The 13,492-nt window shown below is 41.5% G+C and overlaps 1 protein-coding gene and 1 long non-coding RNA gene across 2 annotated transcripts; both read left to right on the top strand.

Annotated features, from left to right (window-relative positions):
* Positions 1-819: 819 nt before the first annotated feature.
* coro1b (coronin, actin binding protein, 1B) lies at positions 820-9,022 on the top strand. The gene is made up of 11 exons (XM_034557025.1): positions 820-1,355; positions 2,523-2,728; positions 3,004-3,126; positions 4,064-4,193; positions 5,368-5,549; positions 5,656-5,775; positions 6,177-6,281; positions 6,394-6,539; positions 6,868-6,925; positions 7,071-7,397; positions 7,494-9,022. Exons 2-11 carry the CDS (start codon positions 2,525-2,527, stop codon positions 7,614-7,616), a joined length of 1,518 nt encoding a protein of 505 aa, XP_034412916.1. The 5' UTR covers positions 820-1,355; positions 2,523-2,524; the 3' UTR covers positions 7,617-9,022.
* A 1,105-nt stretch (positions 9,023-10,127) lies between these two features.
* LOC117747637 lies at positions 10,128-12,881 on the top strand. The gene is made up of 3 exons (XR_004611435.1): positions 10,128-10,259; positions 11,108-11,235; positions 11,823-12,881. It is a non-coding gene; the product is annotated as an uncharacterized LOC117747637 (long non-coding RNA).
* The last annotated feature ends 611 nt before the right edge of the window (positions 12,882-13,492 follow it).

The raw sequence follows: 13,492 nt of genomic DNA, 5'->3' as shown, positions 1-13,492 counted from the left end.
ATGTGAGGATTATAATTTATCGACAGAGCTTGAGTTCAGAAAACCGATCTTGGGTTTATAAACATTTAAAACTGTACATTTGAGTGAAGTTGTTGAAATCATAAATTCATAATATGAATAATAATAATAATAAATTGGAAGATAATGAAGAAGATACACAGAACACAGTAACACAGAAACGTCCGTTTTATATTTTGTAATGTAGTTAGAACAACAATGATGATGATAATAATGATAAAGTGTAACATAAATGATCATAAATCAACTTTAAATAATGCAATAAAATGTAATTAAATAAAGTTCTATATAATTAACAAAGTGTAAAAACATCAAGAACACAGAAACGTCCAAACCCGTAAACATAACAAATAAATGCAAATTCACTTTAATGAATTATTATTGCGTATGTTTTAAACCAGTAAAAACGTACATGTGCCTCCTCAAACCGTATTGCCTCTGCCAGCAGTGTGCAATCAACAAGCCTTTTTATGGCATGGGTCACGCTTTTCTGGTTCAGCTCCTTCCTAACCAAGTGGGAGCAACGAAAGGTGGCGCAGCCTGCTGGGGAGCTTTTCCAGCATATTGCTCATTCTTTATGGCACTTCTTAACACGTACAAAAGTCGACAAGTCTTCGAAAACTAGTATTCATGCATACTTTTGTTTAACGCATGCGCGGTAGAAGAAGTAGAGCCCCGTTCTCTATACACCCACGGGTGCGCGTGCGCGCGTACGTTTTGTAAATGAACAATGGTTCAGTCGTCGTTGAGCGAATGGGGTAAATGTTTTTAATATGGTGATCTTGCGCATGCGCACACATCCAGTCTGTCAGACAGGAATCCGGATGTAGACGGACCGTCTCCCTCTTGACCCCCCTGGTGTCTTTGATATATCCTGCCATAGGCGGAAGTGTCTGGGATTCTGCTCTGCTCATCAAATTGGTGGTTTGCGAAGGGAGACGGGGCGAACACTAACGTAGTCCTGCGACCCGGTCTGCACTCGGTCCTCCGACTCCCTCCAGCGTCGCTGTGCATCGTTTAGCGTCGCTCTGTATCGGCACGGGACATGCGCGGTCAGGTTCGGCTTGTACTACACCAGACGTGCGCAATTATTGACGAACTAGCGCGAGGACAGATGAGTGTTTGGTGATAGTACGGATGCGTGTTTATCTCTAATGGACGTGTTTTGTTATAGCTCTGCGCAATCAACGTGAACGCCTGCCGTGACACAGTAGAGGATTAAGTTACTGCTGCTGGCGGTGGATTATTTTTATTGGCCTCCTCCTGTCACGCCCGAGTCTTTAGGGATCCTTTTTTTTCTTCTTTCTTTCTTCCATTTAGGAGAAGTCGAAAGCCAGGTATGCTATTGTACTCGATAACAATAACCTTGTCGTTTCCATAAAAAAAAAAAATGTCTCAGTCTGGGATCAACTATGCGTTGCTGCGCACCCTTTGTCGCGCATGCATGTAGTTTACTCTGCAAAAAAAGCCAAATTTGCTCGCATTGCGTGCAGGCAACAATAGAAACACCCAACGCAAATGGTGTAAAGTACCATGTGGATGTTTTTTGTAACTATATAGAAGGGAACTAAACACCACATCATTTATTGGACTATCACGGATGCGAGTGTCCCAGTTTGTGGCTCTCAAAGCTGCGTGGATGTGGAGTCGTTTTATCCTCGCTCGCTACTCGGGGGGCGAAATGGAGACGACCACCTGCATACCTGCTCAAATACATCGTATCTATGAGAACCGTGCAGCAGCACACCGAGTTGCCTCAGCAGCTCTGGCTGCCCAACCCCCTTCCCCTCACTGCCACGGCTTGTTTTGGTTTGAGGCGGATCATGGTGCCCTTTTGTCCCACTGAAGCTTTTCAGGACTGACTCCCCAGTATGAAAGAATGTGTCTGCTGTTTTTGGACCCTTTCCTCTCCTCTAGCTGACAACCTAAAGGTGTTGGGCATTTGTCGAATGAGCTGTGAAATAACGGAATGTACAATTATTTTAATTCGGAGTGTATTTGCTTAACTTGCTTGGAATGGAAAAGACTAAAGCTGTCATTTATCATGTATTTATATTTGAAGTGAGTCATGAGTCCATGTCAAACATTTTGCCCATCTCAAACAAACACAGCTATTTATCAAACACCGAAAGTACAGCGAGACATCATCTAGTTACACATTAGCAAAACTCCGAACTAACAGGTGTACAATTCAGAATAGCAGAAGTCCGAAAATAAAAGTTTAGTTTGATTTGATCTTGTTTGTTGTTTTCTTCATTCTTATGTGAACAGTCGATTCCGTCTCTCAAACATGACCCATGTTTTAAAGTAAAAAAAAATCGTTAAACATTATTGTGTGGTTCCCCAAAAAAGATTTAGAAAATAAAACTGCCCACGCAATAAAGGTGGCAGATGAATTCAACGTCGTTATTATCGAAAGTCCTGCTTTGCTATATTGTTCACTCTCCCAGATGTTTTCAGCTGGATGTGCCACATTATTCGTGTTCTTGTTCCTTCTCCGACAGACATGTCTTTCCGGCGCGGTGTCGTCAGGCAGAGCAAGTTCCGCCACGTCTTTGCCCAGGCGTGGAAAGCCGAGCACTGCATCGACGACGTGAGAGTGTCCCGCGTGACGTGGGACACCGGCCTCTGTGCGGTCAACCCCAAGTTCATCGCCGTCATCATCGAAGCCAGCGGCGGAGGGGCCTTCCTCGTCGTTCCGATCAGCAAGGTTCGGCATCAAAAATACAGCAGATCAATATATTAATGAATATTAATATGTTAAGCTTCTATCTTGTTTCCAGTCTTTCACTCTGCTACTAAAAGCAATGTGTCAGCAAGTCGTTGACGCCTCGACCCATGGCTGGCCGATGCCTATGCAGCACTTTAACATTTACAAGACCAATAGTTTTACAACGGTTTTACTCCTGTAGCGCGCTTTTAAAAAGCTTTTTTTGCGCCAGCCGTCACAGGGTCGTGATCTTAACTTTTAGTTTCCTCCCACAGAGCGGCAGAATCGATCAGACGTGTCCCACGGTGTGCGGCCATGCGGGGCCGGTGCTGGACATCCAGTGGTCTCCTCATGACGACAACATCATTGCAAGTGCCTCAGAGGACTGCACCGTAAAGGTAGTTTCACGCCTCGGTCAAGCTCGTGTGCTGCTGGTTTTCTGGCCCTTCATCGGTTATTAGTGTCACATAAGACATAGGTCCTCCTGACCACAGTTGTGTAAACTAGACCTCTTAACACCGGCAGTGAATTTATTTCTTCTTCAGCATATTGTTGTTGCCGTTAAAGAGCTGCTCGTGTTTTTAACGGCCCACGATGTAACCGCTGATTAAAATCCCCTTTTTTATTCTGACACACGGCTTAGTGCGCATTCCAGAGAACCTGAACGGAATACTTTGACATTTTGGGAAATACATGTGTTCCCTCTTTCTTGCCAAGAGTTGTTTAAGAAGATGGATATATGACGCTTTAGCTACGAGAAGGTAAGCTTAGCTTGGATCAAACACTGGAAGCAGGAGGGAAACGTCTGACCTGTTTTTGTCAAAGCACTGATAAACATGAATAATTAATACATGATATCTTGTTTATTTGTCTTGTACAAATTCTGAATTGATAATTTGTGGTTTTGTGAGGTGTTATGTGCTGGACTAGTTTCCCTCTGCTACCATTCTTTATACTAAGCTCACGTCTCGTAGCTAAGAGCTTCATATTTAACGGACAGAGGAGAAAGCAAGTAAGAGTACGTCTCAAAATGTTGTGCTGCTCCGGAGCAAGGAAAACCTTCAGTTTTAAAAAGCCTCTAGTTATTTGAGAGTGATTGTTAATATGCTGACTAGTTAACATCTCAGTGTTTTCACAAGCAGAGCAGAAATTAGGCAAAAATAAAGATTTTCAACGTGGCATTGCTCTGCCTGACGAACCTTTTTCCCCGTTTCTGTGCCCAGAAACATGACACGAAACATGTCGCTGCATTACATAAAACAACAGGAGCTCTCATGCACCTGAATGGCTCTCATTCACAAATAAATGTCTGCTTTTCGCCCCGGCGGTCTGAAGGTGTGGCAGATCCCAGACGGGGGCCTGACGAGCCCAATGACTGAGCCCATTGTGAACCTCGAGGGACACAGTAAAAGAGTGGGAATCCTGGCGTGGCACCCAACTGCTTTCAATATCCTCCTGACTGCAGGTAACGTCTCTGTTGTAGTGTCTGTGACTGCTGACGGATGACTTGATTAGGAAGACCCATGTGGTTTATATGTTTTTACATAGATTTACATGTCAAAGGACGAGTTGTTGTTGTTGTCGAATGTAAATCGACTTTGCCACATTTCCATGTTCCCTTGTTAACCAATACTGACGATGCCTATGAGAAGCATGGCTGCCAACGGTATTTATGTTTTGTCATCCATGTGCTAAACTCTTCACATTATCCAGAGAGAACAGGGGCCGGATCAAGCGCAGGGTAATGGTTTTTATTTCTCGGCCCTTTCCATAATGTTGTCGGACACTCAGAATAACACTTTTAGTGGACGTCCATTCTACGATTGTCAGGGAGAAATACATTTCAGCCCGTTTCGTGGCTGCCGGCTGCATTGCTCTCCATCAATACTGGACCAATTTTAAAGATTGTTGGCCCCATTTTGTTTCTCTTCGACACAAAAATATTGGGATAAGAGGTCAAGATTGAAAAAGTCACCCATTAACCATGTCGTGTGTTATCCTACTTCAGAACAATTTGTAAACAAATGTTACTGGGATTGCGACCGAAAATTGCAGATGAACATTTAATATCCAGGAATTCACATTCACTATTTCTGTAACAATTTGGTCGCAATTTAGCACACGTGCATGGTCCAGCCTTTTTCTAGGTGTCCACCTCGGCTCTTCTCATTGGTGCTCAGAAGTACAGGATGTCATCGTTTTCCAAACGAGTGATGATGAAATCTCCAAAACCGGTCAAACTCAGAATTTGTTGAGAAAATAGGTTTTCAAAATAAGTGACATAATCTTTATTTGCCCCTCGCTAAAATCTTTGTACTCCGGCTTTTTAAATGTTGTGTGTCCCTCCATCTGTAAAAGTTGACCCTTCTGTCGGCTTCCTCTGAAACCAATCAGACCACATCACTACAATCCTCCGAATCCCACATTAGCTCCCTGCTGCTTTTCAGAACTGTACCGTCTTGCATATCCATTTCAGATCCTCCTCTTGCTATACACAGCTCCTAATGGCATTTTCCACAGACATCAGGCATGCTCTACAAACTCGGCAGATCTCTCAGATCACAAGACGGCAATCTCCCTAAATGTATTTTCCTGTTTCACGCACTTAAAGAATGGATGTTGTGTCTTCCCCTCTCCAGGCTGCGATAATGTGATTTGTGTGTGGAACGTGGGCACGGGGGAGCTTGTGTACCAGCTGAGTGATGCCCACCCAGACCTGATTTACAGTGTCGGCTGGAACAAGGACGGCAGTGCTGTCTGTACTGTCTGCAAGGACAAGGCTCTGCGTGTCATCGACCCGCGAAGGGGCACCGTCCTCAAGGTTATTTCACATTAGTTGCCATGCGTGCAGATGCATATCAAAAATAAGTGGTGCTACACTCTATTGGGCATGTGTATTTACCTGTTGTTGTCGTCCCCCCCCCCAGGTGAAGGAGAAGGTCCATGATGGCACCAGGCCAATGAGAGCTGTGTTCCTCTCGGATGGGAAAATCCTCACAACAGGCTTTAGCCGTATGAGCGAGAGACAGATGGCCTTGTGGGATACGGTAAGTCTCTTTCAGGGTCGATGTAGGAAGTAATGCACACTTTATTTAGTAAGACCAAGAGTGTGTGGCGGTTGAGGTGGTGGATGCACATGAATTAAGTTGATCTTAACTTATTGAAGGCAACATGAGGCGTCAGCTGTTTGGAGCAAGTCAAAACAAGCAGATAATAATTTACAAGGCTGGATGAATGATTACAGCAAGAAAGATGTCCCTATCCCATTAAGAGTTTGACTTGACATTTAACATACCATAGTAGTTGTTGGCGCCTTACATGCCCTAACTACTGCCAATCCATCATCTAAACCATAACGTTTTTTTCATGTACAGACACTTTAAAAAAAAAATAGATTTAATGAGAATTAAAAATAAATGTTTTGTGCTTTTTTTTCTTCTTTTTTTAGAAGGATCTCTCTGAGCCAATGGCAGTCCAGGAGATGGATACAAGTAACGGGGTCCTTTTACCCTTTTACGACCCTGACACAAACATGGTCTACCTGTGTGGAAAGGTAGGACCTAAGTTGTGTTGACGACACAGAATTATGCAAATGGTCAAATTGGTATCGAGTCCCATTCATCTTCGGGTCTGTGGTCTTAATTGGATTGTCTGCTGGCTTTCAGGGGGACTGCACCATCCGGTATTTTGAAGTGACGGACGAGTCCCCGTATGTTCACTTCCTCAGCTTGTACAGCAGCAAGGAGCCCCAGAGAGGTGCAGGCTTTCTTAGTAAAAGAGGTGTCGATGTCAACAAGTGCGAAATTGCCAGGTAAATATGTTTGGTGATGTTTTCCTTCTTTTAATTACTTCAAAATATTTTTAAATGGCTGCCGATCAAATTGTATATGTTCCTTGTCATCAACCGAGTCCATTGAAAGACAACAATACAAAAACAACAACAAATTGAGACGACGTGTTGGATTTCCTGTATATGTTCTGTAGGAACAATTGGATTTGGGCCTTAGTGCCGCAGTTAGCATCAATAAGTAATAAAGCATTTAGATTCATGTTTTTTTTCATGTGTGTTAATAAAAAGAAAAATATTGAATAGGATATATATACTTTATTGTGATTACTAATGTCCTGGTCTTCTGTAGGTTCTACAAACTGCATGAAAGGAAAGTGGAACCCATTTCAATGACTGTACCACGAAAGGTAAGACATGCACCGCCTTTTTAAAAAGAAAATTAAGATTTAAAAAAAAAAAAAGTGAAAGCAGCTTTTGCATGCCTGGGAAGTGTATCCATAACTGTATAATAAATGTATGCAACACTTTTCTGTCCCCGCCTCTTTTCCCCAGTCGGATCTGTTTCAGGGAGACCTTTACCCGGACACAGCCGGCTCCGAGCCGGCTCTCCTGGCTGATGAATGGATCGCCGGGCAGGATGCGCCGCCCCTGTTGGTCTCTCTGAGCGGTGGCTACTCGGCTCCTCCATCCAAGCACCGAGACACCCTCCGAAGCAAACCCAAGCTTCCCTCGCAGGACTCTGGCACCGGGGCCGCCCCGCCCGGCAACGCGGCCGCGCCCACGTCTGGCTCTGCCGCCAAAGAGGCGGACGAAGATGTGCCACAGCCCCGAGTAGCCACGCGGGAGACGGATGGAAATACCGAGAGGCCAAAGAGGGAGGCGAGTTGACGGAATGAGACGTATTGACCGCTGCAACGATTTAAGTGCGCCGAGTCGTCGTTTTCTGACACGTTCCTCCTTCTCTCCTTCTTTCAGGACGAGTTGCTGAACGAGCTGTTGGCAGAAATGAAGGCATTGCGCGCTGTCGTCCTCGCTCAGAGCCAGAGAATAGAGTTACTGGAAAGACAGCTGGCTCGAATTGAGGACGGGGATGTATGAGCGTGGCAGAGAACCACTACATTCGTAGGGCATAGTTACTAAATCCAGACCGTAGCCTTACTAGAATCAACAGTACCGTGAGCTGTGTGAGTGGAAGAGTGTAGTGCAGGATGCCGACTAGCTGTGGATCTCAGTGGCTTACAACCAGGTCCACTATTGTGATGAAAACGAGACCACTCATTATTTCTGTGAATGTTTTCCAGCCTCTGTGATTGAGAAAGGGCGTCATCTCCGTAAAGGTGAATTCTGACAGTGAGATAATATTTTGTTTTTCATATGAAGGAGTATTGTAGCAGCTCTTTGGTGGCACATATAGTGCAGCTTTGAGCTTTGCATTACCCACACTTATATTGCACAAAGTATTGATTACAAGCATTGTGTTAAAGTTAATGAAGGATGACCTATGATAGCAAAGCAAATGGGGACCTCCGACATGATTTTCTTCCTCTAAAGCACTCACAAATATAACCATTAGGGCTATTTAATCAAGTAGTTGAAGCTGCTAAACTGTGATGTCATATCAGGCCCCCAATTGTTATTCATTGTGTGACTTATGCTTTGTTTCACTGCTTCATTATAGGACGCCATGTGTAAATGTAACCGTAGAAAAATATTGTGGTACACATACCATGACCGTGAGAGTTGTGTGGCTGATAGCTGACGGGAGTGTAGCTGAATAGTTTATGTGTATCGTGATTTTGTGTCGTCTTTGCAGTCGATGAAAAGGTAGCACTTTTTTTCCCTTTTTTTAAACATTTTTTTTACGCGTTATCAGGAACGAGCTGCGGCTTTACAAAGATTTCTGTAATCTCACACGGCATAGTATTTGTCCACATAATCATTAAGAGATTAAATACACATAAATTCTTGCCTCTTTCCTTAAGACTTGTGTAGAAAGGCCGCAGTATCTTGTGCCCCCTAAAATAAACTTGATTTCGAGTTTAGTCGTCAGTTGTGCACGAGCTGTAAGCTAAAATAAGAGTTATTCTGTGGACATGGCCGAAGTTATGCTGTATACAATACATGCAAATATGACCTAGCATAAGTAACGGTGCAGTCTCAGAACAGCATTTCAAAGAGGAAGTTTCTCTGAAATGGAAATCATTTTTGCATTTATATTGGTGTTAAAGATGGCTCTTTTTTTCTTTTCTTTTTTTACTTTGGATTTGTGTTTTTTGCCATTTACGTTTAGAGACATTTTTCTGTTACCTGTCGGTCGGTGAATATGTAACAATGGTACATTCCACTTCAAGCTTATCCCTTTTATTACTCGCTTTATATTTCTTTATGCACTGACCTCCCAACACTAACTGTAAATCCAGTAGCAGATTAAATGAGACTACATTGTGAAAGCTTAATAAACATGCATTCCTCCTTTTGTATTAAAGGAAATGTTCTGATCATGATCACATGTTTTTGGTATTTCTTACAATTACTTGGACAGTCTACATGTTGAGTGTGCAAAGCAACGGCTGCACACTCCAATTAAATAGACCTATGGACACAAAACACATTGCCTCCATTAAGGATGTAACACGCTGGCTAATTCTCACATTTTATAGAGGCCTTTTTCGCCATTCTTTTAAATTTATCTTATTTAAGTATTCTTAAAGGGGCTGTTTGTTTTCTTGCTCGATGAGAAGCTTAATGACACTCTCGTGTCTGTACTGTAAATATGAAGCTACAGAAAGTATTGAACTCCAAAATCCAAATCAAAAGACACAAGAATGGAAATATACCCAAACCACCTTGAAGGAAATAAAGCAACAAAAAAAAAAGTTTCTCATCTTATACTTCGACTTCAAAACTAAATAAAGATCTAGCATCTTAATTGACCTAAAAACAATATCTGATAACAATTTAACATTGTCATTCTCCATCAGTCAATGCAGATGATCTCATGATTGCACACCGATATCTCACTGGGTGATATGCTGTAAAACTTCGCTTGACATCTGAGCTGTGGCTGCCGGGCGTCCGGAGTGAAAACAGGATGTGGTCTTCTTCTTTCACATTATGAAGATGTACTCTTCGTGTTCTTCGGTTCAAATCTCTAAAGCAAAAACCTTAATATTTTTGTGGGAATTCAAAAGACTTATCTAGATCGTGGTTTAGTTCTTGGGTTGTCTTGTCATTTAAACGTGACGTGACGTCAAGAAATTCATAAATTCTACTTTTAAAAAGTTCAATTTTGATGGTGAGATTTTTGACAAAGCATGGCATCATGTTAACCTCGTCTAATATAATGTATATGTTTCCTGAAGAATTTATCTTTTAAATGCAATGTGATTTATGCTGCACGATGTAATCTGCACCTGAGCTGCAAACCGAAAGGCAACTTTGCAGGGAGAAAATATAAGATGTCTTCCTCTTTCCATAAATAATTGCACATTTGGTTATCTGTGTGCTCCACCACACCCTGCATGGTTTTATCTTTAATCTGAGTCCCTCTCCAGCCTCCTCCTACCCCAAAGGGCTGCAGCATGCTTTCTTCTCCACATTTCATGCATCAGCCCCTCTCTCATTGCGTCATTGTCTCCTCCACACACACACATGCGCACACACACACAGTTCAAAAGTCAGTCCCTTAACCACGTTCATGTTCTGAGACCTCAAACTTTATCTTCTGCTCACGACTTAAGGGTAAGTGCCTCACAGTTTATTTCCAACGTTTAAAAAATATATTTAACATTATCTTAACTCTTTTTTTTTTTGCTGCACATATTTGTGTCTATTCTTAATTAATCGTGATATTAAATGTCTTGTGTTTCTGCTGCTCTTCTATATTGAATTACTCTGGCGCTATTCATATTTCGGAGCTTAGATATATGAATATTTAACTTAATGTGCTTCATGTTTTTAAATGGTCGTATCATTTCAGGCATTAAGTTGCCACAAATGATCTTCATGCATTTCAGCTTTAAATTCATGTTAGGTACATGTACTTATTTCCCAAATCGTATTTTTATTTTTTTCATTAAACAACATTAAAAGATGTTGCAACACTCTAACTAACCATGACGAAAAAAGTTTCCACCCATGTCAGGCTGACTGATGCTGTTCAAATATCCTTTTGACAGGAAACCAGCAACGCTGCAAACGCTCTGCTAGCTTCCTGCCACCCCAGACCATACAGACAGTTTACATGCACATAAGATAAAAGGCAATACAGACTTCCTGTCACATCTTCCAATGTACGTTTCTATATTGCAATTATGAACCTTTGGCTACGTGTCAGCCAGCAGAAAATATGACTCTTATTGTAAATTGAGTCTGGTTTAGATATCCGTATTTAGAACAAATGTTTTATGTTCAAATTAAAGCCACTTTCGCAGCTTTTTAAAGCTAATATTGGCATTTCTTGGTGAGGTAAACCTCAAATGCTACAGCAATTGAACTGAATGGGTAATCTTTTATGTGACGCCATCTAATGGTTTAGCTGGAAGCACCATGAACCATTATCTAGTTTTCTAATGTTTTTTTTCTTCTAGATCCTTAATATCAATCAATGGATCTCCTGAAAACTTCACAACTGTTTTAAAGTACAAAGAGTTCTTCTATATTCTGCTTGTAATTGTGACTCCAAGCCAGTGGAATTGTTCTACTCTACTCTGAGGAGGTAAAGTACATTTATAAATCTAAGCTGTCTGCTTTGTGGAATGAGAAGATTTCTGTTGCTCTTGGAAAGGACCACCAGTGGATTGAGGCCACGTTCTAACAGTCCTCATAGTGTTCAGCATCTGTGTCAACCTGTTTTATATCACCTCCAGGGATGTTTTATAGCTTCATGTAAAACGTGACATTTACATTCGCTGACATCATCTAATCATTCATGCACAGAAGGCCTAGTAGACTATTGTTTTGTATGACAAAACACACCCACGTGGCACCCAAGTACAATATATCACATAAAGAAAAACTCTAGGAATACTTTGTCTCTGTATGGTAAATATGAAGATACAGCTAGCTAGCGTAGTTTCGCCTAAAATAAACGCTAGCAATGGCTCTTATGTTAAGCTAAGCTAACTAGCTGCTTCGGCTACATATGAACTGTACAGGAGAGAGAGGGGCATGAACGACCAAACTGCCTAACTATTTGTTCAAGTGTCGGTGGCACAGAGTACAACAATATTCAGAAATGAATAAATCCAATTGTGCGACCGTGGTAACCTCTCTCTCTCTCTCTCTCTCTTCACTTCACTTCAGGCATGGCTGACTCACAAATCACATATACATCATCGACTTCAACGGTGCTGATCCTTTTATTCGCTCTACTAGGCCTCCTAGTATTGCTCTTCTTCTTGTACAAGAGTTTGAACAAGGAGGCCAATGGAGAGTACACCGTGCGGCGCATGGTGTATAAGGAAGGAGGGGTCAGGGACCGGGTGAGAAGGGCAGTGTTCGCTCTGGAGACACGTCTCGGAGTCCAGCTGTGGCCTCAAAGTGATACAGATGAGGATGGAGAAGAAATGCAGGAAGTCCAAGATGAAGAGGAACAGGTGGAGGAGGGTGGTAGCCAGGGGAGTGACAGCAAGGAGGACGACCAGGAGGAGGAGGAAGAAGGGGAGGAGGAGGAGGAGGAGGAGCGGCAGTTTGGTGGGGCTAAGGGAGAAGGAAGTGACACACATGATGACTCAAGTTTGCAGAGTTCGGAGGCAGAGGTACAAGACAGACTAACGGATGAGGTGGAGGCTGGGGGAGAGACTGGGGAGAAAGTGGGAGATGGGGAAGGTAAAGGCAAAGCAAGTGGGGGTGCTGGATTGTTGATAGATCTAAAGCAGTTCTCTGGAAGTGCCATCTGGTATGAGCAAGAGGGAAGTGAGGACATAGACATCAGTAATGTGACCGCACTGTGAGATCAGTGTACAAAAAAAAATAATACTTTGGAGGCTTCGGATGTAGTAGCCTACAGAGGTCATTAGTCCAAGTTTCCTAATTAGATGTTAAAATATATTCTGTGTACATTGGATTTCCCAACATGAAGGAGTAAATACTGTTGCACACTGCCGAAGAAAAGTCTCAAAGTAGTCTACAATACTGGAATCACCCTATAAAACCCCCCTAGATACCGCTGGAGACCTTGTCCTCAATGTTAGCTTTGGCTTTTGTCTTAACTTCACTTCCTGTTGAGGCATGAGAATAAATATGTGATTGATGGATGAAGCTGTTATAAATATGAAGGAATACAATGGATTGCATTTTAAATGTGTGTTTAAATGTTTACCAGAAAAACTGTTCAAATAAAAATGTGTATTATTGTGTCAAGCGTACTGTTTATTGCATATTGTTTATTGTGGACTGTTTTTTATATCTTTAAATGTTTATTTTTCATTTACATGAAAATTAAAAACAGAAAAACAACAAAAACAATGGACTGCATTTTTATTGTTCATGATATAAATATGAGAACATTAGTAAATTAATTGATTGAGCGTCAGAAGAGTTTTTATAATTGTTTAGGTAAGACAATTGACAAAATGTAGATTGTCCTAGCTTCTTAAATGTGGATTCATGCTGTAATGATAAGTTGAGGAGGCAATTGGAAGAATATTTACAGTACAATATTTGGTTGCAACTGGAGTCATATTAATGTTTCAATCAAGTAACATTTCACATTGTATGTGAGTTACAATGTGGCTTAAATTGTAGTAAACATATCAGAATGTTTAATGTACTAAAAAACTATAAGATTATATATATATATATATATATATATATATATATATATATATATATATATATATATATATATATATATATATCTTGTTGTAATGATGATACCATGACATTAAAACATATAATACGGTTACTTAAAACTCAAAACCCTTGTGATAGATGTACATATTTGAGTTACTTCCCTGTACAATTAAAGTATT

Source organism: Cyclopterus lumpus, chromosome 18 (genome assembly GCF_009769545.1).
Source record: "Cyclopterus lumpus isolate fCycLum1 chromosome 18, fCycLum1.pri, whole genome shotgun sequence".
Classification (NCBI taxonomy): Eukaryota; Metazoa; Chordata; class Actinopteri; order Perciformes; family Cyclopteridae; genus Cyclopterus; species Cyclopterus lumpus.
The sequence above is the reverse complement of the archived record's forward strand: the minus strand, read 5'-3'. Positions and strand labels throughout refer to the sequence as shown.

Coding starts and splice junctions, on each gene's coding strand:
- coro1b (XM_034557025.1), top strand. CDS start 2,525: ATGTCTTTCCGGCGCGGTGTCGTCAGGCAGAGCAAGTTCCGCCACGTC. Junction 4,194..5,367: donor CAATATCCTCCTGACTGCAG/GTAACGTCTCTG, acceptor TCCCCTCTCCAG/GCTGCGATAATGTGATTTGT. Junction 6,926..7,070: donor CAATGACTGTACCACGAAAG/GTAAGACATGCA, acceptor TCTTTTCCCCAG/TCGGATCTGTTTCAGGGAGA.